Genomic DNA, 25,461 nt, shown 5'->3' on the forward strand with positions numbered 1-25,461 from the left:
GCGTTCACAATTATGCAAATAATGAATAATGTGGGATAATTCAATATCAGTTGTCATTTTTCTTCTGTTATATATGCGATGTGTCTATTACTTCATAAGACTTTGATAGATTTAGATAATGTAGTAAAAATGCATTTATTTTGTTCAATAGCTGAATCATCTTTCACCCTATCCACGTATTCAATTTAGATTTGTATCTGTTTCAATTTTCACAATACCTTCGACGATGATGTCTGTAGGGTTTATGTGTGAGAGCATGGGAAGATTTTCATTATCGGATACTTTTGTTTACTATTCATTTACATATTTTAAAATGACTTTTTAATAAAGAAGAAAATTTTCGAGATTAATTAAAATCTATCGGGTATCTTATCAAGTTATAGCACATATTTTAACGCCTGTTATGTTCGGCAATACTTTAAATAGCAAATTAAAAGGAAAACAAATAAAACACTCAGTTACAAATTGAAATTAATACAAATACAACTTTTTATAACAAATAAAACGTTATACTAAATCTAAATCATTGATGGCAGTAGTTTAACGACCCCCCTGTTGCCAAAACCCCTTTAGGACGAGCGGAATACCGTTTTTTCTGAAGCATTAAAATAGTTTTCCAAATGTTATTGTTTTGAATAAGAAATGATGGATATCGTAAGAACTTTTATTAAAAAAGCTTTTATAATTCGTTATCAATGTCGTAACCCTTTGAATTATTTCACATAAATTGCTAAATTAAGTCTTTTAACAATTTCGATATCAACGTGTACGTCTGCTTATACTAAAAGCTATCACGACAAGGATTTGTGCCAGCTGTGGCATGTATAATTCATAATGTGCTCTTAAACATGGCAATGGTTTTCTGTTTACCCAATACGATAAGATAAATGACATCATTTGTTAGAGTTGTTCATTTCTCAATAAATGTTCTTTTTTAATTTGTTTCATATTTATATAACAAAGTCTGAAACAGAAGGAAAAAATGTATACGAGTATGATGCAAGATATTTCAAGGTGTTTAATTTGTAGGCCAAATCTTGACTCAGTCTAAACTTGACTGTCTATAAATCGCAAAAAAATAAAATAGTAAGTTTATATTGTACATAACTTTAATAATTATCAGTTTGTAAAAGGTAGCACTCAACACATGCTACTGTGCTGATACGTACGGCGTGATGTATTTTCACTGTTGAGGCAAAGGGAAATTGGTAGGCATATGATACAAATGAGCAAAACATACAAATGCTGCCAGAAAGTGTAAGAATGTAAACTAAGCATTGCAGTGCAAAGTTTTTATTCACGTAATTAACACATTGTTGTTCGGTCAGGTAGTTATTTCTACTGCCTCATGTTTCTAGCTTACTGTCATACAATCATTTAGTTTCACCTAGTCGTGTAGATGTTGATGCTAAAACAAAACTAACACCATGTGATTCTCTTGAAGAATGTTAGGAGGTCGCCGCCAGACTGCAAATGCAGCTGTTTAGGCTGAGCTGGCTGGATTTCATTTATCTGTTATCTGCTAGATAATATTGGCTATGGAAATATCTCCTATGATTTTAATGTTTTCCTTAATTATATACCATTTCTTTTGCTTTAGTAATGCCGTCTATAGCTCCTAATATAACTATATCTTCTTAATCCTTATCAATTACGAAACGACCCATAAAAATAACGCAAAAATGGTACTGTAATAACTATTTTATTTCTAATATACATGTAAAACTTAACATCTGAAATACTTCTTCATTTTAATACTGATAAATAACTATCGTCGGGATTTTACAATATCACATTTTGTATATGAATTGTAGTTAATAGTTTTTTTTTATCTCACTTTTGTGTATGTTTGTTTTGCCTTCACGTAATATTTTATCTTGTAGCAACCAATTGCTGTTGCGATAGTTTGATCGTCTGTGCAATAACGGTAATTGTTATTGTTGTTGGTGCAACGATTGAGTAATCAGTATGTACAACAATTGTTTGATATATTGTCTTATCAACCCAAAATGTAACATTGCAGAATGCTCCAATGTGAATTGAAGTTCGAGACATATTCAGATTGTATTAATGTTGTAAAATTGATATACCAAGTGTACCGATTTTAAATTATCGTCACATAATTTCGAAATTGATAGAGGTAGATTCTACATTATTGTCAGCAAAGAGGGTAAATATGAATTATGACACAGAATAATATACAGAGATTTACAGAAAAAAATGTATACAATCAAACTGGCATAGCCTAGTTGAGTTTAAAAAAAATGCTATCTCGCAAAAAATTCAGGTTATTTACAATGTTTGCCAGATTTACTTCAGACGCTATGAAACTCAGGAAACACTCCAACCTTTAGCTGAGTCCTAATACTTTTATTGTTCATGTACAACATATTTAGCTATATAATATAATATGTTTAGACGTATTATGTTAAACATAACACTATTGTGTTTCATCTATATTTAAACATTATACTATTGTGCATTACCATACATATTGTGTATATACCTTTGTGTCTTGACCATAACCACTTGTAAATGGCTAAAGGCAAGATACCGAAAAGCCAATTAAACTTGACATGCCTAGTTTTTTTTATAAAGTATATATGCACTGTGCTGTTTGTATAGTTTTGTGCTGTTGTCCCGTCTTTCTTGTTTGTGATTTTTGTTTTTGTGTTCTATGTCTTTCGCGTTTGTCCTGTGCCATTAAAAATAGTTTAGATTATTCATATATCTATATTCATCTCACATTGTTAACCAATTTCCAAAATTACAACTATTCATGCAATGAAAAATATATGGTTCTTTCATTCCAAGGTGTGGAGCCTCGATTATTTATACTAGATATAATTAACAAATTAAGCAGAAGCAGCTGTGCCCAAATATTTGTATCAAACAGGTTTTCCTCATACATCAACAAACACATTTTTCATTTATAAATTAAGTTATTTTCGAATATAAAACAACAATGGAAAAATGTTCGTTGCATACAAACTTATATTGGCTCAGCCGGATATGTTTCTGTTTGGTTTCATGTTATACATGCTTATGGTATTCCTTATTAAGACAACAGTACTTCAGATGTGTTCATTAACTATTTCGAAAACTGTTTTAGACAAAGCGACATGAGATACAAAAAGAGGATTGCTTGCGATATAGTATGCAATGATTCAGATATATTTAATTATCCGCTTTTACAAAACCCCTTGGTCTCTTGGTCGCCTTTTTCATTTAGCATTTCATAAGGTTTCATCATCGCTTTTCATCAAACATCATCAAAATCAAATTTCGAGAATACGTGATAACTCAAATGTGCATAACGATGATGCAAATTAACAGTTATTCGAGTATCTTTGAGAGAAGAACAACATTCTCTATACTCCAATACCAACCAAATAACGCAAAGATCTCCTGCGCGCAAAGTTAGTATACCTAGATTACTCAAATATGTAAGAATCTAAAAAGTATATGTTTATGAATATGTTTCTACATTTAAAAGGATCATTTAAACCTCGTTTTTTTTTCGTAAATAGGTTAAAATAATACACTGATTATGTAGAAATCCTTGCAGATAAAAACCATTTAACTTGCAACATATCGCTTATTTGGTGTCTATAAGGCTAGACACTGTTTTACCAACATTGTAATCGTGTAAATACAGGGCTACTTATCTTGTCGCTCTGACTAAGTTATTACATTGATTTCTATCGGGAAATGTCGAGAAACATGAGAGTAGTAATATAAAAGCTGGATGAAACAAACAGGCATCAATACAAAAACTTTTATAATGACGCTTTACATAAATTTGGAGGCAGGTTGGTTTTTTGAAAGTAATCTCGACGAAGAAACAATAAACATCATTGCACATAAATACACATTTTTAGCTGAAGTACTCTTATCATTATCTGAAATAAGCAAATATGTTGGAATTAAAAAGTTTAAGTAAAACAATATTGTGGAATAACTCCGACATAAAGGTAAATGAACAAAGTGTATACTATAATAAATGGTATGAATAAGGTATCAAATTTGTCCAACATATCTTTGATTACAGATCAAAAGAATTCTATACATTTGACGAGATTTCTTCTTTATACCATAGTCAATTCTGATTTTCTTAAGTATTACCAGCTAACGGCTAGTATACCGAGTAAGAAAACATTAATTGAAAGAGGAATCAGTTCTAAATTCTGACATTGTCTCACTTGTTCAAAAGATTGAAAATACTATGCAAAAAACGAATACTCCTGTATACAATACAAATAAAACCCCTTAAAGCAAACCATGATAACGAAGATAAATGGAATCAAATTCTAGGAACAAATCTCGAGACAAATATGTGGCATAAAATATTTACATTGCCATTAATATGCTCCATTGATACAACAATAAGAACCTTCCAGTACAAATACATTTTTAGGCTTATACCGACAAACAGATTCAAGCACACAAACTCCAGCTTATGCCAATTCTGTTCAGAATATATAGAAATAATGGAACATCTTTTTTTGGGAATGTAGACTTTGTACCAATCTTAATAACCTATTATTGTCAACAAATATCCCAATGTGTCTAAATATTAAAACCATAATTTTTGGATTTTTCAAAAATCGAATTTTAGTCGTCCCATTAATTTCTTGATTGTGTTGTTGAAATATTTTATATACATTATGAAGCTTAGAGAGATTACTCCAACTTTTACAGCATTCAAAAACTACATAGGTTGGCGATACAAAATCGAACATGAAATTGCATTCATGAATGACAAATTAACAGTCCACGAGCTGAAATGGCATGTATTAAAAGAAAATTTACATTTACGCAACACCCTCTTTTTTTTCTTTTTACATTTTCGTAGTTTATAAATGCTTTATTTACTTGTTAATATAAACATTTTTTTTAGTTAAAAATTGATCTCGCCTTTATGTTTTGTCCTTTCTTTTCTTTTTTATCAGTTTATTTAACAATATAGAAATGTCTATTCTTTTTCTATATGGGCACCACTCTCACTTCTTAAATAAGCATTACATAATAAACACATAATGTGGAATATTTAATACTAAAAATAATATAAAAGCTTTTTTAAACAATTATGAATACTGATTTATAAGTACATTTATACAATATGAGCGTTACATTTTCAATAGTGATGGGGCATCTAAATATGCAAGGAAGTCATGATCGTCTGGTGGTAATATCAATGAAGCTATGCGATTGATATTTTATCATCACAGAATCCTAATCATTTGGCTTCTTTTGTGGAGCGTCCCCACCTAAATCATCCACGGCAGCGGTTTAACGACCCTTCCGTGACCATGTCGCTCCGTCATGTCGCCACGTCGGACGAGGCAAAGGTCTAGCAAGCTGTCTGTGGAGGCTTCATGAAGAGTGTTCATGGATGTTATTGTTTTACAAACTGAAATAAAAATCTTGTAACTGCTAAATCATTGCTTTGTATATTGCAAATTTTTCCAATGGTAGCTGTTATTTAAGAAGCTGAACAATGGTGATGTGTTGCCGTCAGTATTCAATTATGTAACGACGCCTGTATTTCCAGAATGCTCGCGACTAAAGGAATATTTTAACTAGTGAGATATTTTCGCGATACAGTCATATTTCCAAAAAGTTAAAAGCATTTCTATCATCACTTTTATATTTTTTTCAAAGATGAGACGTATTTCTGTTTATATACATATGGCATGTTAGCTATAGTGACTTCATTTTAAAGTGTTTTATGTTTAAAAGCTCTATATTGTTAATATAATATTTTTAAACAATGTAATCCAATGCAAAAACGTAACTAGAAAATACATTTCCACCATGAAAATGTCAAAACATGACCATTTCATCAAATCGACATGTTGATGAGAGTAAAATCTGAATCTGAATGAATCAAGTGCTTATAAGATAATAAATATAGAGTAAAGCTGATGACCTTATTTGCAATGATTGGATTAGTCCCAGATTATTATCTGTTTTAAACGTGCGTGATTTTATAACATTCTAAGAAAATAAAACAAAAGTAGACTCGTTTTTAAATATTGATATAGTGACCTTCTTGCCGACTTAATTGTACAACCTCATTTAAACAATTATAAAAAAATCAATTCTTGAGACAAAATCTGAAATTTTAAAGAATGAATTACATTTTACCAAATAAGACAAATGAAAGAACTTGGTAGTGTCTTTATTCGGCAATAACTGTATAATAACATTATTTTGTTTTTATGTAGTTTTTTTCTGAATGACCTGTCACACCTATCCGATTTGGCTAGACGGAGCACAAATTTGGCGATTTTCGGGAATCGGTACTAATACGGCAGGACATTGGCGACTACAGCAGGCAGGACAACGGCAGTAGGCAGAAGTATGGCTTCGTTAATATCGACAGAGCACTGGTATCTCCCCGTAATCGATCGGTGGCTCTCCAGTTGCCACAATGTTGCCACAATGTTGCCACAATGTGAACTGTACTTGGTACATTTGTGATTCCGCAGTGTTGCCTATGTTCTAACGATGTAATACAAGGGCAACACAACTGTATCACCCCGCTCTAGCTCCGGTCAGAGTTGGTACATCGTAGAACATCGGCGGCTTTTCGGTATAACTTCAGTGACAGAAGAGTGGCATTTCGGCTGCACAACGCGTCTTATGCCGGTCCTTAATCTGTATCCCTACTGATTGTGATTTCTTAAATGCTTTTTTGACGGAGCACCGCCAATTTTCTCGCCGTTGTTAATTGTGCGCTTCGGTTTTGTCCCGGCGAGGTACATCGGTAGTGTGTGACATACCTTATAGTTGCATTAATACAATGAATATGGCCAATGTACTAGTATTCCCATTTGATTTATACGGTAAACATATTTGTTTCAATGAAGATCGGAAACAATGACATTTCTATTGTGAACACATGACCAAGAATTGATCAAGTAATCTATATTAATATATAAAACTATGGAAACAAGTCCAGGTGTCGAAAGATAAAGCCCGTTTGATGGCGCAGGGTCAACGCCAATGACATGTTTATTTTCCACTTTCCCTGAAATCCAAAGTTTTCCTGGACTTTACCCGCAACATTGTTTGCTAAATGCACATATCTGATGCACTTAGCAAATGGTTTGTCGACCAACGTCCGAGACGGGGATAGATCAGGATGAATGCTAGAAGGCATCATGTTATTAGTTACGGTAGGCTCATCAATACCCAGTTGGGCCAGACCGAACCCGATGCCAAATTCTAACAAAAGCAAGGTCACTTCATCATCTTCCTCATGATGGATTAACATGCAAAGTACAGTTGTTGTACTGGCGTGAACTCCCTTGAATCTGAAATACTACGTCAGCAGTTTCACACCTGGCGTTTGATAATAAAGGTAACCACAAACTTGCGTCCGTTCACTTTACACATCGTATAGTATTTTTTTAGTTTTCATTAATGTTGTACGATTTTTTGTTCTCATTAATGTTCAACAAACGCAGAGTACAAATCAACCCATACATGGTCATTTTTAAATAAGACATAAGCTCACTAACATTTTCCATTTCATTTCGTGGGTTTATTCCACGTAATTTGCTCTCTTTTTTTAAATACTTCGTGAGATGAAAGAAAATCGTCTATTAACAAACTTGACTGAGTCTATGTAAAGTTTAAGAAAGTTGCAAATATTACTGTATTTGTTTAAACATAGTATTTCCAATAAAGCTTAACGCTCACTTAAATCAATAAAGCAGGACTTTTTTGCGGAGTATAAATAATTTAAATATAGATGCTAATGGTAACGTACCCGCCCCTATAATTCTCATTAACCGTTTACTTGTTAGGCGTCTATTGCCAAGAGTTGTGAGCTTTGGCAGCTGTACCTAATACCTCTTAATTTAAATGGCAACTGGTTCTGAATGTTCCTCCACAGTAGATAGCAATGATCAGGACTCTGACAGAACATTAGGTACAGTAAATAATGAAAGAGACTAGATCGATGTACAGGAATTTAAAGGGTATCACAATTCATGTTTTAGAACTATTTAAAATTACAACATCAGACTGTTTTTGCTTTTGTCTGTTTATCATTGAAAACGTAAATGAACTGCGTCATATATTGAACAGTGGATTGTATGCTTGTTTCGTGATTAACCATTACTCTTAGATATAATACCAGTATTTGAAGTTGTCTCTGAAAATCGTTACCATTCTCCAGTATATAGATCATGAATCAAGATTCCATTTTTTTAAACAATTACAATTGAAATTGATTCGACGTCGCCTGTCCCGGAGGACCGATTTATTTCCCAATGGTTAACAGCGCTGTTCTGCAATCATGCGGTCAAATCATAGCATTCATTACAATATTTGAGATGAACTGAGGAGCCCAAGGTCGATGTACCGAGATATTTCTCATGTTTTGTTATTGATGACACTGTTATTAAAGTACATATTTTTATAATTAAACGTGAAATTCTTCTTGTGTTTCTATAGGATAACAGAGTTTGGGTAACTCCGGTGGATTATTTTTGTTGTCTGTCTGTCCATCCTAAAATTTGAGTCGTACATATCTCCAGCAGTGGAGTGGAGTGATAAATCATTACAGGAATTTTAAGCAGCATAAAATTATTAACTTGTACGTTTTGTTTTTGTTTTTTTCTTTGGTCTGCATAGCGTAAGTACACAGTTATGGCTCTTGACTTAGTTAAACAAAAGCCTGTGAAACTGCAATCTTGTGAGGTGCGTATCTCCAAAAGTATTTTTACGCTACAGCCATAAAAGTCTACAAGGATATTTATCAAGATGTAAAGTTGTGCATATGACGTTCCGTTTGTGGTGAAGCCTACTTACAGGAGTATCATAAACATTTACTTAATCATAACTAAAATGAAATCATGAATTCTAATAAAATCACTGTATTATGGAATATGCAGTTTCAATTTCAGCATGCACTTGTGGACTGAGGTCACATGGTGGTATATGTATACAACAGTTCAGCAAAACAGGGGAAACAGGGAGACATACGTTTCATGCCGAAAACAAACATTTTGTTCAATATGAAACCGTCAAACTATGTTATATGTTTTACAATTTAACAATTTTGAAAGTATTTAATATTTCTTGAGAAACTTTGCTACTGGCTTTGTTTCTGTCGAGCCCGCTTTTTGTGGGCTACACATAGGCACGGCTGTGTCAGTTCGGTGTGTATGCGTCCCTCCGTAGATACTAAGCCATGCATTTGGAGATTTGAAGCTGCGGGCTTTTACATTGTTGGCGTTTCGTTGTTAAAATTTAAAATCTTAACTCGTAAAAAATCGGCATTAATATGTCCACGAGATGGCAAACGGGGGGGACAAAAGTATGTGCTATGGTGTCTTTATTCGTTATTGGTACATATCGGGAGTGCTTTTGAACCGTTTCAACCCCAGGTATTTCATACTGCATTGTCCTTGGCCAGCAAAAAGGTGTTACCCCCAACACTTGTTTACAACAATATCTAATTTGTTTATGTAACGTGTGTATGGTACCCTTGTTTGTCTTTTGCTGAATATTATATGTATCGATCATTTTCCTTTAAACAGGATACTGTACCATTGTGTTTATTAGATTCATACGATAAGTATACGAATTCCAGTAGTGATATTCCGTTTGTCAAACATTTAAATAGTATTAATAGAATCCGTCTTTTGGAGAGAATCAGTTTACAATAGTTTAAAGCGCCCAAAATACGAAAACTTCGTTGTTCATTTTTGTCCTATACGTTTGAGATACGAGGAGGGGCAGGCAAACAGACGTAAGTGACCAGTCAAAAACTATAAATTATATTAACTGAATAATTACTTGCATACCATCAGGCAAAGACGGCATGAAATAAACAACAACAACATCAGCTAATACCATAACTCTCAACAATTGGGTAACCAAACTTGCACTAATAGTTAAAGTTATTTGCTGCCAGCTCAAGTTTGTATCAAAGCACTTAAAGTGCTGAAAGACGCAAAGCAATGAAGATGTGATTGCGAGATGAGGTTAACATTAATTTAAATATTTGAATACCAAATCTATTACGGAACACGTCAATTTCATCAACATTCATAGTCGATTCATAAATCAACTGCAATAATGGCTATTATGTGACTTTATATTCATATTAAAAATTAAAAGATATAATCCATTACAACTCAATAACCAAGTCAAAAACAGCTTTCTCCATTAAATTTTGCTCAAATTCCGTAAGCAAACTTCCAAACTGTTACGGATTTTGTGGTACTGAATTATATTCTAGGCAATTGCGAATGCTGACCATACAAATGAAATTATATGGATACAATAAACAATGGGACATTAAATATACATTTCCTGAAGAAGAAAAAACAAGCCAATAACTCATATACTCAAAACCACTGATTTTATTGAAAAATTATGAGGTTTTCTGGAAATGACAGGTAAACTGGAAACACAAACATAACTGTTTGAAAAGTGATGAGCATTGCAACACGAGGATAAACGTTAAGTTGTAATCAGCAGGGAGGGTGGGGAATGAACAAGGATTGGTATATATATATATATATATATATATATATATATATATATATATATATATACATATGTAGGCTTTAAGCTTCCTGATCGAAAAACAAAACATATTTCATATGATCAACGATCTTGCCGAAAAAAATAATCCTTTTTCTATATTCCGAATACATAAAACAAGTACAAACAACATGCTGTATACTTTGTATTAGTATTCTTCGCATTTGAAATCATAAAATGGTGCATTGCGTGTGATTCCCATGATCCACACACTTATATACAAGTTGTATTTGAACTCATTTAACATTTGGTATCTATTTACCAATTAAGAAAGGTTCTTAATGGTCTAAGTCGGCTTTGGTGTCTATATTCTACATACATATTAAGTTCATATAATGTTATTACAGAACGCACACACATGTATGAACTATTTTACAACAATAGTCGTTGAACTTGTTTATATGTGATGCGTGGTAGTTTTTTTTTAATTGGAGTAGGAATGACATAGTTCTGTTTTTTGAGCTGAGCTAACATAACCTAAAGGTTTTGTTCTTTATAAAACCTAGTAAATAAGATTGCAAACAAAGAATCTGGAGCATTTTTTATTATTGGTAACACTTTAGCCTGCTCAAACGTCGTTTCGTTTCGGCAGACTGAATCAACAATGACGCCTGACGCCAACTTCTCATAAAGGCAATGTTTAGACGAATATAAGAGAAAATAGAAGTGCAGACACAAAAAAACACACATAGATTATTTCATTTGTATGCTGGTAATTTACTTAAATGCCTTTGGGATTCCGCGGTGAGTCATAGCGGCTAAATTGTCATATTTTCCAACATTATTTATATATAACTATGAAAAAACCCACATTGATTCTTCTTTAACCGTTTATTTGTTCGGCGCCATTTCATCAGTGAGTTTATGTATTGTTTCGGTGACAGCTGTACTTCTGCAGATCGTGATAACCGAAGTGTTTTCTTTGAAATAGCAACAAAATAAATTTTGAACGTGTTCATGGATACTAAAGTGGTGTTTACTTCTAGATTTAATCACCATTAATCAGGATTGATTTAGTTTCAAAGTATTTTCGTTTCAGTTTGGCTATGGTTGTCAAAATAAATTGGACTCTTGTACCCGTTCTTGCCATTAATCAGGATTTATTTATTTATTGCCGATGAGACAGTGTATGGTGTGTATGAACAGGACGTAATGTCATGTACGTCTGTAATTTATCGATGAAAGCGTAAGGTAATTAAAACGAAAATCAATTGAGTTTCAAGTTAACATCCATTAACATTAAAAAAGGAAATACTGAGTTTCGAGGACTGTTCAGTCCTAAGTTGGGTAGGTTAGCATTGTCGTCCTTTGTTGGTCTTTGAAACGAAAATAAATGTGTCATTTACGAAATGGATTTAGATGTGAAAAAGCCAACGGTGAGCTGAACAATTTCTTTTTAGTCTCGTTTGAAAACAATTAACCATGTCTCTGAAAATCGTTACCGTACTTCTGAATGTAGATCGTCAATCGGGAGTTAATATTATCAAACAATTACAATTGAAATTGATATCGTTTCAATACGACGTCGCCTGTCCCCAAGGAAACGATTTATTCCTCCACGGTTAACAGCGCTGATCTGCAATCAAACATTTGTTACAGTAAACAAGAATAACTGAGAGAGCCCCAGGTCGATGTACGCAGAATTTTCACTTTATTTATGACGACACCGTTATTGAAACACAAACATATTACTTTTTACAGCTTTATTCATTAAATGTATCGTGTTTTACTCTCGAATTACCGAGTTTGGTTGGCTTAGATCAATTTTCCTTCTTCTTTTAATTTTAAATCGTAAATAGATGTTATGTGTTTTACAATAAAACAATTTATTTTGTTATAATAGTTCTTGACTGTATTTTTCATTGTAATATTGAGACTATAGGGTTCTGTTTTTAAGCGTTACTTTTAAACTGGCAAGTGTTTCCGGCACCGAGTAGTCCAAAGACTAATACAAGATGACTAACTGAAGAATTAGAAATACTAGTAAATGGTGTGGTGTCTATTCTTTAATGATACAAGTGTGAGTTTAAGTACTAGAAAGCCGTTTTAGCCCCCCATTGATATATTTCCGAATGAATTGTCTCTGGCTTAGACAAGGCAATACATTATGCTATTCACTGCATCTATATTATCCAAGTTCGTTTGTTTTTTTTTAAATTTAATTCGTGTTTCTCTGACCACCCGAATGCTGTTATCCAAGAAAAAGTTAAAAAAGTAGTGTGCCCGACAATGAAATTCATTCACCATTTCAATGCGGAACCCCCAAAATTGAGAGAAGGCAGATTATTGCATCGGTTGTTTGTTTTGTTTACATATTTTTTATATGGATATTGGCATGGATATTGGGCTTGCACGCTTCCTGTAGTTTTATTCAATTCATACGATAAGAACACTAATTTCTAGCGCTAATCATGCAGTTCAAATACATTAATAAATTTCGTTTTTTTTTTTAGAGACAATTAGTTTAAAATACATTCTTAATAAAGACATTGTTAATAATGAGTGAATGACATCCAGAATGCAACAACTTCTTCTACAATATATAGTTCTTGCTAAACATGACATGGTTTACATAGCACTGTTCACCATCCACTGTCGACTTACAGTTTTCAATTATGAGAAGATCCATCCTTGTTAAAAATCAGTCGACAAAAAACAAATATTACGACAAAACCCAGGCGCCAAAGTCAGATAATTTATATACAAATTATTGTATTAAACAAAACGGCCCAGGACTTAATATATCACAAGCTTAATATAACGTTGCATCTGTTGTCACGGGTATGTCACGTGTACGACACATGTGAGATCAGCAACGTGCTGTTGTCCATGACGATGGTTCCATTCACGTGGCATGCGCAGTTCGTATCCGCTGGCATTTTGAACTCTATCAACAGCACGAAATACGTGATCATCATACCGGCAATCTGAAAAGAGCAGGCAAATACGACATAAATAAACAGTATTAATATTTACTAAATACTTACTTACACATATTCAAGGCAAGACGATATGAAAGCAACAGCCGCAATGTCAGCTGATAACGTATAGCACCAAGGCGACCATAAATTAATTGCTAGATTTACATCCCCGCCAGCCCCATCTTTTCGCGCCGCCCATTAATTTTTATTGACTCAAATAAAAATGTTAAAACTAGGGTCTGTATTTGCGTATTGGTCCGGTACTGTCCGGGAACGGCGTTTATTCATTCCTACGGTGTCGATGTATAACATTCACTTGTTAGAAAGGGAGAATTGTTATGATCGTGTTCGAGGTTCGTCTAGAAACACATGTATATAGTCCCTTATGTGATAAGAAAGAGCATGAAAGCAAATTCAACGGTGAAACGGCCATCTAAGAAAAAAAACAAAAACAAAAAACACCCCCATTTAAAACATGGATGAAAATCTAGCAATTGATTTATATTGGCCTAAGCAATGTGTTTCTCAAACTTTCATTAATATATTTAACGCTATATGCCATCAGTTCAAGTTCAAAAGATACAATATTCAGGGTTTCTGATGATATAACTGACAGGTATGTGAGATTAAGCATTACTGTGTGAAAAGTGATGCATGTTGCGCCACGAGGATAAAGGTAAAGTTATCAAGGCTCAAAATGGAATCAGCAGGGAGGGAAGGTATCAAGAAGGATTGGTAATTTATCACGAGAGATCTTAAGAACGCAGCGGAAATGATGATGCTTTAAATAAAAGCTATCAAGGATACAATTGCACTGCGTCAAAAGAGATTCTAGAAATACAAAAAATGTTCTGCGATGTTGTTCTGCGGCATATATGTTTCTCGGCAGATCTACTGTGTTAGGGTTAACGGTGAGTCGTCTAACTATTTTGGAAGTAATATAGGGGTCAGACAAGGAGAAACCTTTGGCAACTGAGCTTGATTCTGTAGTTTTTCACATAAGTAATGTTCAATTCCTGAACCTCTTTACAAGTATACCCATGAAAATGATTTCAGGAAACTATCAATATTGGTAAAACACATTTTAAAATCATTCACCACTTGTTGAACATACTGATGTATTATGTAGAGGTATATCACTCGTTTATTTGGCGTATTAGAATTGGAGAACTCGCCCATGCTATATAACTTAAATATACATTCTCTTCCGGAGATTTTTGATAATTGGCAAAATGTTGATTTTTCTATTTTTAAAAATGATTCAACTTGACATAATTTTATTAGTTGTTTGACAGAATTTGAAACTCAATGTATTAATCCATTCGGACTACTTTAAACTCATTGTATACTTGGTTTTCATATATTTATTCATGATGTACATTCATAAAGCCTCGTGATATTTAGCATTTATAAATAAACTTTGAAGCTTTGAAACTCACTGTGAGTATAGTAGGTTTATCGACCACGAACAGTTTCATGGCGGACAACCCCACCTGTGTCCCCGTCAGTCGATTCAGGAACATGAACATCTGTAACAGCAATAAACTTTGTACCGACTTTGTCGTGTGGGATAGGTGTTGGCATATTGTCACAACGAAACTACTGTTGATAACTGTGAATAGGTATTGCTTATAACTCGTCATATTAATGAAAGTCTTGTTGGTACAACAACAGTGTAACGACGGTGCTTATGTAATGTATATTTATGTTGTTTATCATTCACTTATATGTTTCTTATAAGGACATTTATTTTCAATATACTTATATGAGTCTATATCACACTGTTATAATACAAAGGTATAATGCATATCGCCAACACGTTCTGGAAACATTGAAATGTGTTCGGTTTAATATTACGCGATAACAAAGTTGAGTACATTCTCCGAAGTTTAAAAAAAAACTTCTGAAGCATTTAATGTTTAAAAGAAACAAAGCTCGCCTTACATGGCTTAAAACTCGTTTACCTGTAGCTGGGTGTCGTTGGATGATCGAGAAAACCGGATGGTGTAGATATGCTCCAGCGGCGAGTGCGCCTGAAACAGGAAATAAGAACTATAGAGCCACATTTTGTAGATGTGTTTGTCACATTGTTGGGTGCGCGAGAGTGTGTAGGTGTGTGTGTGTCATTTTGTTTAGAAATGTTTCAGTGGCAAGTGCGCTAGCAACAGCAATTAAAGAGTCAAAAAGCGCAATAATGCAACAGCGGTGAGTGTTACTGAATCATCAGTTGCTTTATTTCCTCTTTTTACAGTGAGAAAACAGACCGTGCATAGTTTTACTTGAACTACGAGTTATAACACTCCTCAAACTTTGAAAAGCATCACCGAAGTATCCTTAATCAAGTTTTCAACTTTTCGGAATGGTAGTTTATTGATATTAACAGACGTCCATTAATGTCCATACGTTCGGTTCGAGTTATTTTTACACTTATTTTTACATCAAATCGGTATATGTTTATTATGATAGATGTACGCCCTATGAAACTTCCTAGCCTAATATTTAAGCCAAACAGATGAAAAACTGAGGAAAGGATATAGTGGTGCCATACCAAGGCATAACTGACGACAACGCCAAATTAGGCAAACAAAAGCTAGTTTATATTCTCATAAAGCAGAAAATCATACTAGGTAAAATATAAGTCAAAATTGTATCGCAGATGCGATTAATTACAACATAAGTTATTTGTGGACTCGTAATTTGGACACGGTTTCCTGTCCAAAAAGAGTTTGGGAATCAACTGTGAGTTCGATATCAGTGATGTTGTGGTCTGTTTTATATATTTATTTATCGTAATTGCATTGCGATATACAAAATAAAATTCTGAAAATCGTTTTACTTTTTATTTGTGTGGCCTTGTTTTAAATCATTTTTAAAAGTACAATTGTGTTCTTTTTCCCGATTTACGTACTTCAATTATGCTACAAAGGTACTATTAATGCTGTTACAATCACTCAATGAAAAACCCTTTTAACAATCTCATTTTAATCTTTCTTTTCTGTGACTCTGTGTACAAAAAATAGTTTATAAAGTTTGTGTTCTGCCAAAGACATGTATTTGCTGACATTGCCAATAAACTGAACTTGAAACCGAAACTGTTCAAACATCACATTTGTGATACAGCTGTGCAGTATGCAGTATCAAATCACAAATAATTGACTATTTATTACCATATACAGTACGTTTTACACTGACCAGTTATTTTTTTAGTTTACTTCATGTTCGTTTGTTTCAATGCAAATTAATGTCATACTGTTTAATGCGTGTAAATAAGAGTAAATACTTGACTCGTGGCCACTGGTGAAAAAATTGGTTTTGGTGCTCACTCGGCTTTTTTTGCGATCTTACACTGACCCCCCCCCCCCCCCCCAATTATCATCAATATCATATTCGTATGATACAATCAATTAAGATCAGAGGAGCTCATTGTCATATCTAGGTCCACAAACACCAGATAACACCATGTGCACGATATCTGCTGGCAATCTTAATATGAAGATTTTTTTTCTTTTTGCTTAAATGTCACTCGATATTGTACAGTACATATGACACCAAAGCAGGAATTTATTCCTATCAAACGACTGTGTTAACAGCAAGAATACGTTTAATATCATAGTAAATAGTTATGTATTATTATACTTGTTTTGGGATATAATCAGTAATCTAAATTAAATAAGTAACAATGTCTGCCGTTACAACAACCAAGGTACCGGGACAAGGGCCTTAACTATTTGCATGTGAACAGTCCATATTTTATTTCGAAAATCGCAATTACTCTATCTGAAAAATAAGCAACTATGTACGTGTTCTCGTAATTGTAGTTTATTTGTCGGGAAAGTTAAGTATTCGGGTCTGCAACATGTAACATGTTTCTGGTATAAAATTACAAATAACACATAGTTACACGTAATGACGTGTGTAAATTGTATATTATGCATATATATCTATGAACAAACCATGACGTTTATCCAGACCGCCGTCAGAGAGACCAGTGTCATCTGGAGTAAAATAAAGCTCAGCCAGAAGAGGTTTATCAGCACAATGGAAAGGTGAATATCGATGGAGCTAAGCGTGGTATACAGAACTAGACAAAACATTGGAATGTTGGCAAAATACACAGCTGCCAATAGAGGTGAGAAAATCTCATCCAGTGTTTCCACAAGTCCGCTCAAGTCTTCGTAAGCAATACGAAAGTCCTCAATTTGTGCGTGAAAGAGGTCACATTCGATGGCTTTTTCGAGTTTGCAAGAAAATTTCTTGAATCGTTTTCCAACGGCAAATGAAAGGACGACAAACAATGACGCAGGAAATATCGAGGCGGAAGAATTTAGAACACTTAGAAAGCTGAGCATTGCTTGGAAGCAAACAACGTTCTCATAGTCCGCTGCGTTCCTCCAGATCACTTCCAAGTAAATATGCCGGAGTACGGGAACATACACTAGAATCAATGTAAATACTACGGAGTTGACAAAAATGAAAAGAAATGATAGGACTATGTATTTCATCATCATATACAAGCACACTTTACTAATATTTGCATTATTGCACACTGTTGCCCATTGTCTGAAAAATTTTGGTAAGCCGTTGTTTTTGTAACAATTCCATAAAAGTAATGATGTTTTGAAGGCGCATTCGGTGCTCCATATTGCGAAAAGAAGCTTCTGGAAAAGGACATTGTCAAACTCGTCCTTTATTCGAAACACTGTGAAAGACCTTACAACATTTAACACAGCCAATACATTTACAAATAAACAGTAAACAAAGGTCCCCTCCGTGTAAAATTTGCCATTCTCCTTTCTAGATCTGAAGAAGTATAAGCCAAATAGTTTCATGCACATGAGCAATGGTCGGAGTTGTCGGTATATTGCTGTTTGAGAGTAATCGTCGGATGGTGGTTCACCAGACTCTTCTAGATTCACGTCCGCCATGTGTTGGCAGGCGGGAATCGTGATGTCACAGTTGGAGTCGAACACAGCCCGCGCACATTTCCTTGTCGTGGAATCCGAAAGCTTTCTGTTACGCGCCATTTTCAAAACAAAGTTCAGGAAATCCACGTTTGTATTCCAACATTTCTGCGTTATTTATTCATTTATCTAAGCACTATTTAACCATTTTTACTCCGGTTTTATGAAATTGTCAAGTGATGTATTGTTAATTTGTATGAATAGACGATAATTAACAACGTTTAATATTTCTTCCTCATTATGCGTAATAGTATGTCTCGGACAGGTAACTGCGCACGCTGGAAAAGCGAGGCAGCACGTATCATTTCTTGGCGTTCCTCCACCAATGGCACAGTAGCTCTATACATGTTCAAACTAGTGATTAAGCAAATCCTCTCTGGTTGTTTATTATTTACATTTACATGACGATTATAACCCAGTATAACGTTCCACTCTAAAAACAACCAAAATTGATGAGACCTTCATAGGCAGTCCTGCTGTTCATGATTCGAGGCCATAATGGTTAAATTTAGACTTCCAGAATATTATGTTTCGCCCTGGGTAAGGTTCTGGTTACATTATATTGAAATGGACAATCAGATTTGAATGATTTTTGCAAAAATGTCAAATAAATATAAAAAAAAAACCTAGTGATGATAAGTATTTTTAAGTGAAATGTATTTATAGATATTTTTTTTTAGTATGCGGTCTTTCATAGAGCATAATTGTTTGCTTAATTCTAAGATCGAAATATATTTAACCGAGTGAGCACCAACAGTAATATTTCACAAGGTGAACTATTTTGCGATTTTTCAATAAAACAAACACTTTTTTATTTTTATTATATGCAGAAATTTGGAATTGAAGGGCATATTCTTAGAAATACGTGCCAAACTGTATGTGCTTGTTGATATTGTGTCCAAGCCCTGTGTGTGCTGATATTTGATTTGGATAGCTGAACGGGCTTATATTTCTTACCAGAAAAAAATATGAGACAGTTTGAAACAGTGAAATGTATTTTTTCACTGATAATTCTTTATAAATTTCCCTAAACTAACATAAAGCATATAGTGAAACATTTTACTATACTCTGTTGGAATAAAAAGTGCAGGTATTTGCCCCTTCATTGTTATGTTGTAAATTTTGCGAAAAATAACAACACGTCATAACGTTGTCTAATAAAAGTGTTATTATGATTTTTGTTATTATTACCTGTTTCGTTTTCATTTATTTAAAATATATCACAATATTCTTGAATATTTGCAAAAAAAAATCACATTAAAAATCGCATTCAGCAAAAATCCGCACGTTATTTTGCAACGGAGTAATCTTACGTGCTCATGTAAGTATTGTCCAAGGTCTAGGGAACAGGCCTATGACAAATCGAACTCAAATGGATGAAGGGAAAACGTAAACCATAGCTTTGCTGAAAAGGGGACACTTATTAATGTCATAAATTTGTTTACGAAATCTTGTTAATTACAATATAGACTCAATAGCATGTGTATTATGACATTGCCCGATATTCATATCTGGGTGGATAAAACCGCCTTAAAGACAATCTTACGCCACCCTGAGATTAATTTGTTTTTTCCAGACCCCTTGACAGTAATGCATCGATAAATGTTATGTTATTGTGGCGTGTTTATTTTTTATTTTCATTCTAAGCATACCATTATGATCGTAATAGATCGAAAAGAAATCCAGCAAGTCTGGCCTAAAAATAAACACATTTCATTAACCAATAAAGATACCTTTTAAAAGTGTTTTTTAAAGGTTTTCAGCATAAATGTAAAAAAAAATCACCTGTACATTAACCCAGGCCGCCGTTATCGACACGAGGGTCATCTGCAGCAGTATAAAACTCAGCCAGAAAAGGTTTATCAGAAGGATTGACAGGTGGAGGTCCAGAGTGGTCACCATAGTGTACAGGACCAGACAAAACATGGGAATGTTCGCGATATATACCGCTGCTAGCATGGGTGCAAAAATGCTGTCCAAAATGTGCACAATTTTACACAAGTTTTGATGGCGGATTCTGAAATCCTCTAGTTTTTCATTGAAACCTTCAAACGACATTGCAAGCACTAATTCATCCGTGTATTTCTTGAGTCTCCTGCCGATGGCAAATGAAAGAACGATAAACAAAGACATCGGAAACATTGATGAAGATGAATTTAACACTGCCAGAAAAGTTAATATCATTTTGAAATGCAGATTATTTTTGAATTCCAATGCATTTTTCCAGACCACTTCTAAATAGATAGTTTCCAACATGGGTACGTAAATAAGTGTCAACGTGAAAACAATTGAATTTACACCGATGAAGATAAAGGAGAGAAATATGTATTTCTTCATCATGAACATGCATACTTTGCTGAGTTTGACATTGCCACACACGGCGTCCCATTCTAGGAAGAACTTGGGAAGTCCGTCCTGCTTGTAGCAGTTCCACATCAAGAGCAACCCCTTAAAGGTGCACTCGGAGCTCCAGATTGTGAACAGTAGCTTTTGGACCATCACGCTATCAAACTCGTCGGATGAACTGTACACAGTGAAAGACCGTATCGCATTCAGAACGTTCAAGAAATTCACTATAAAACAGTACATCACCACAGGTTCCATGTACGGGCGGCCCTTGGTGTCAATCGTACGCCTGAAAAACAGTCCGAAAAGCCTCATGCATATCAGCAGTGGACGCAACTGACGGTATATCTCGGTGTTTGCGAAGTTTGTACAAGTGTTCTCGGCGCCGGGGTCAATGTCAAGGGCGGTCTCGGGACCGTTGAATTGGGCCAAGTTCGAGAATGTTGTGTCCTCCTCCACTCCTGACCCACCGTTGACAGTCATCCGTTTTACGTCACCAAACTTCCGACCACGGTTCATTTTCTTCGACACTATTTTCCTGTATTGCCTAAAACAAATTTGATTATCACATTTTCATTATATATCTATTTGGTGAAACAGTTCCTTCTTATTTCTATGAATCAGTGTGTACATGGATTTTTTTCAGTTTATCTTACCTTCTTATTAATAAACATGTGTAGCAGTTGCACGTTTTCGTTTAATTATTGTTAATCTATGATTCGCACAATCTTTGTTTTCTTTGAGCGTTTAATTTCTGCAATGGTGTTTCATTATTTGCAATTGGAAAATGAATTTTCAGTTTTACCATTTAAACGCCCAGATCCGATAATTAATCCTTGTGAAATATTTTCAGAACGTAGAATTATTTACAAGCATCAAAGTATAACCCAATAATGTTGATAGATAACGAAACAAATCTCGCAGATCGGATGCGAGCATTAATTTTATGAAGGCATGCAGAGAGAACATGGATATTCAAGAAATCGTTTGTTGTCAGACTTTTGCGAGAGCGTAGCTGCCCTGCCCGTGCCTTGGGGCTCGGGATAGCGTTCACAATTATGCAATTATGCAAATAATGAATATTGTGGGATAATTCAATTTCAATTGTCATTTTCTAATGTTATATATTTATATCCTTCTGGTCTATGACTTTGATACATTGGGATAGTTTAAGTACATTTATTTTGTTCAATAGATGAATCATCCTTCACCCTATCCACGTATTCAATTAAGATTTGTATCTGTTTCAGTGTTCACAATACCTTCGACGATGATGTCTGTAGGGTTTATGTGTGAGAGCATGGGAATATTTCACTATCGGAAACTATTGTTTACCAATAATTTACGTATTTTAAAATGACTTTTTAATAGAGAAAGAAAATTGTTTTTATAATTTTGATAAACATTCATTTCACGATTAATTAAATCTCTCGGGGTATCTTATCAAGTTGTAACACATATTTTAACATCTGTTATGTTCGGCAATACTCTGAATAGCAAATAAATTATAACAGTAATTGAAATAAAACTTCGAGTAACGAATTAAAAGTAATGAAAATACTAAAGAATAACATATTAAATAATACAAGTTAAATGTTCAATAACAAATTTAATATAATAGAGTATAATTCAAATTAAACTTTGAAAGTAATATACTAGTAAATAAAATAAATAAATAATTAAATATCATATTTAAAGTAATATTTTTTTTATTAAGAAATACAATTAAAATGTTCAATAACAAATTAAATATGATAATACAAATTCAACTTTAAAATTAATACAAAAACAATCTTTGAATAACAAATTCAAAGTAATACAAATTAAACTTTGAATAACAAATTCAGAGTTATACAAATTAAACTTTGAATAACAAGTTCATAGTTATACACATAAAACAAATATAAACAATTTGAAACAACGCAAACTTTACATGCAAGTTTTCTCTTTAAGAACGAACTCAATTTAGCTCCTCATTTGAATTTAACAGATGAGTGTTTGAAAAGAATGATATTGACTGTATTTAAGCGTAGAATCGCTATTTTTAAGAGTCCATGCGACGTTCTGTGGAAACAAAGACGAATATGGATGTAGTTTCTTCCGATATTAGCTTTTTTAAAGAATTCGTTAAGCAATGCCGTTACTTTTGGAACTGTTTTTCACATTTATAGCAAATAGAAGGATGTGAATCTAAATTTGAAAATGTTCTTTTCGATTGTATAAATGATGTAAAATTAATACACCAACTGGCCCAATTAAAATTAACCTCACATAAATTGGAAATTAGATAACGGTAGATTCAATGTCAGAGAAGAACGTAATTGTAAATTTGTGTTCGCAGAATATTGTCGAATCCGAATATTAATTTCTTCTTTGCTGTTCTGCATACAGAAATTTAGATAGAAAACATTGTTTTCGATCACACTGGCCTAGCTTAGTTTAAGAAGTTGCTATCTTGCAAAAATGTTGAGGTTATTTACAATATTGGAAGATTAATTTCAGACGCCTTGAAACTCCTAGAGGATAAACTCAAAACATTAGCTGCTTCCTAATCCGCTTTTTGTAATTGTTTACATACAAGATTTTGAGCTGTACTATATAATATGTTTAGATGCATTAACTTTAACAGTACAATGCGTATTATTATGTTTCATCTATATTTAAAAATCATGTTATTGTGTACTACATTACTATTAAAGTGACACTCTTATTCAAAATCAATACATACACATGTATAACAAACATAGATTTTGAGTGATACACACTCAACTATTTACTAAATAATGCATTTCTGAAAATTATTAATTACTAATAACAATATTATAACTGTGTATTTAATAGCTGAAAACGCAAAAATATTAAATGATTGGTGAATGCTAAAAGATTAAGTGCGATTTACTATGGTCTCATAAGGTTGCAATACCGTGTTTTCTGCACATTTCTTATAAACTGAACTCGGTATCCTAAATAAGAGCCATTGTTTTCGACATTTTTTCATCCTTTTTGGTATATTAAAACAAATATATTAAATGTGTTAAATCTCATTTGGGAGTAATAGTGCATCTTTAATATTGGCGTGGTGCCGATTTGCCGAAAACAAACTTGAAACTTGAAACTTGACGAACTCTTATCAATGTGTTATCACCATGCCTTTCTGATAATCCTTATACTTTAGAGATACGAAATAGCTTTTTACAGGAATAGGGTTTGGTTTGTATCTTGCAATGTGGCTTGCATTTAATATATTAGGATATTTATGTATGAGTTTTGTTTACCTCACATTGTAAACCAATTTTTAAAAAACTTCTATCATGCAATGAAACACAAGGTGGGAGCCCTCGATTATCTATACTGGAATTAATTAAGCAGAAGCAGCTGTACCCAAATATTTGTGAAAGTGTACAAACAATCTATCCGCTGACATCTGCATTTATGAATTCGTTTTTTTTTTTTCGAATGTAGAATAATGATGGAGAAACGTTCGTTGAATGCAAACTGTTGTTGGTTATTGCGGAATGCAGCTCAGCCGGATAGGTTTCTGATGGGTTTCGTGTTATACATGTTTATGTTAATTGTTCAGTAAGACAAGAGAAATACAGGTGTGTTCATGAACGATTGCGAAAACTATATTTAGACAAAGCGATATGAGTTGCAAAAATGATTACTGTCTATATAGTACAGGTATGCGATAGAAAGCATTATCTGCGTTTACAAAAACCCCTTGGTCTCTTGGTCGCCTTTTTCATCAAGCAATATACATATATATATATTAAATCATCGCTTTTTATTAAAAAAATATCAAGGCAAATTTCGAGAATATGTGATAACTTATATGTGCATGCTAATGATCTACGATGTGTTTTATCGATGATGCAAATTAGCAGTTTTAGAGAAGTACAACCTTCTTTAATATCTCGTGCTCGCCAAATGAGTGTACTTATAGAAGAGTACGTAGCATATGTAGGAATCTATTTATGAAACTACATGTAATTGCGTATATATCTAAAAGAATCCTTTTTAAACATGTTAAACATGTTAATATGAGAACAGATGCAAAGCGGGTTATCATAATAAAATGAATATGTAGAAATGTCTTGGAGATAAAAGCAACCTCCAAAATATCTCTATATAGGTCTATATGGCTAGGCTCTGTTTTATCAACATTGTAATCTTCTGAAAACAGGACTACTTATCCTGCCGCTCGGACCAAATTATTACAATCATTTTTATCGGAAAATGTAACGAAAACCTGGGAGTAATAATACAAAAGTGTTTAAAAACAGTAATGATCCATTTCTTTGTGCATTCGTACAATATGAGAGTAACATTTTGAATAGTGATCTTAATATGCATTCATGGAAGTCATGCTCACACTTCGTCCATATTCTGATAGTTGTTAATATCAATGAAGCTGTACCACTGATATTTAATCATCACAGAAACCTGATCACTCGGCTAGTTTTGTGGAGCGTCCTCACCTAAATCATCCACGGCAGCGGTTTTACGACCATTCTGTTACCATGTACTCCAGCCTCCGTCAGACGGGACAGGGAACGAGACGTCTACTAAATACTTCAGGAAGAGAGTTCGTGAAGGTGATTGCGATGAAAATCTATTGAAAATCTTGTATCTACTATATTTTTTTGTACGGTGGAAGCTGTTTT

The 25,461-nt window shown here is 33.6% G+C and overlaps 1 protein-coding gene across 4 annotated transcripts; it reads right to left on the reverse strand.

The window, feature by feature from the left end:
• Positions 1–12,308: 12,308 nt before the first annotated feature.
• Positions 12,309–21,678, reverse strand: LOC128230217 (uncharacterized). 4 transcript variants are annotated; one of them, XM_052942303.1, is made up of 5 exons: positions 21,603–21,678; positions 20,237–21,344; positions 15,455–15,523; positions 14,930–15,019; positions 12,309–13,496 (listed from the first exon to the last, which is right to left on the reverse strand). In XM_052942303.1, the coding sequence occupies exons 2-5, from the start codon at positions 21,314–21,316 to the stop codon at positions 13,356–13,358; spliced, it is 1,380 nt and encodes a 459-aa protein (XP_052798263.1). In that variant the 5' UTR covers positions 21,317–21,344; positions 21,603–21,678; the 3' UTR covers positions 12,309–13,355. The 4 variants fall into 4 exon arrangements, with proteins under 4 accessions (XP_052798263.1, XP_052798265.1, XP_052798262.1 ...); XM_052942305.1 differs by having other exon boundaries at positions 20,804–21,654; XM_052942302.1 differs by having other exon boundaries at positions 20,237–21,654.
• Between the last annotated feature and the right edge of the window lie 3,783 nt (positions 21,679–25,461).

This window comes from Mya arenaria, chromosome 4 (assembly GCF_026914265.1).
Source record: "Mya arenaria isolate MELC-2E11 chromosome 4, ASM2691426v1".
NCBI lineage: Eukaryota > Metazoa > Mollusca > Bivalvia > Myida > Myidae > Mya > Mya arenaria.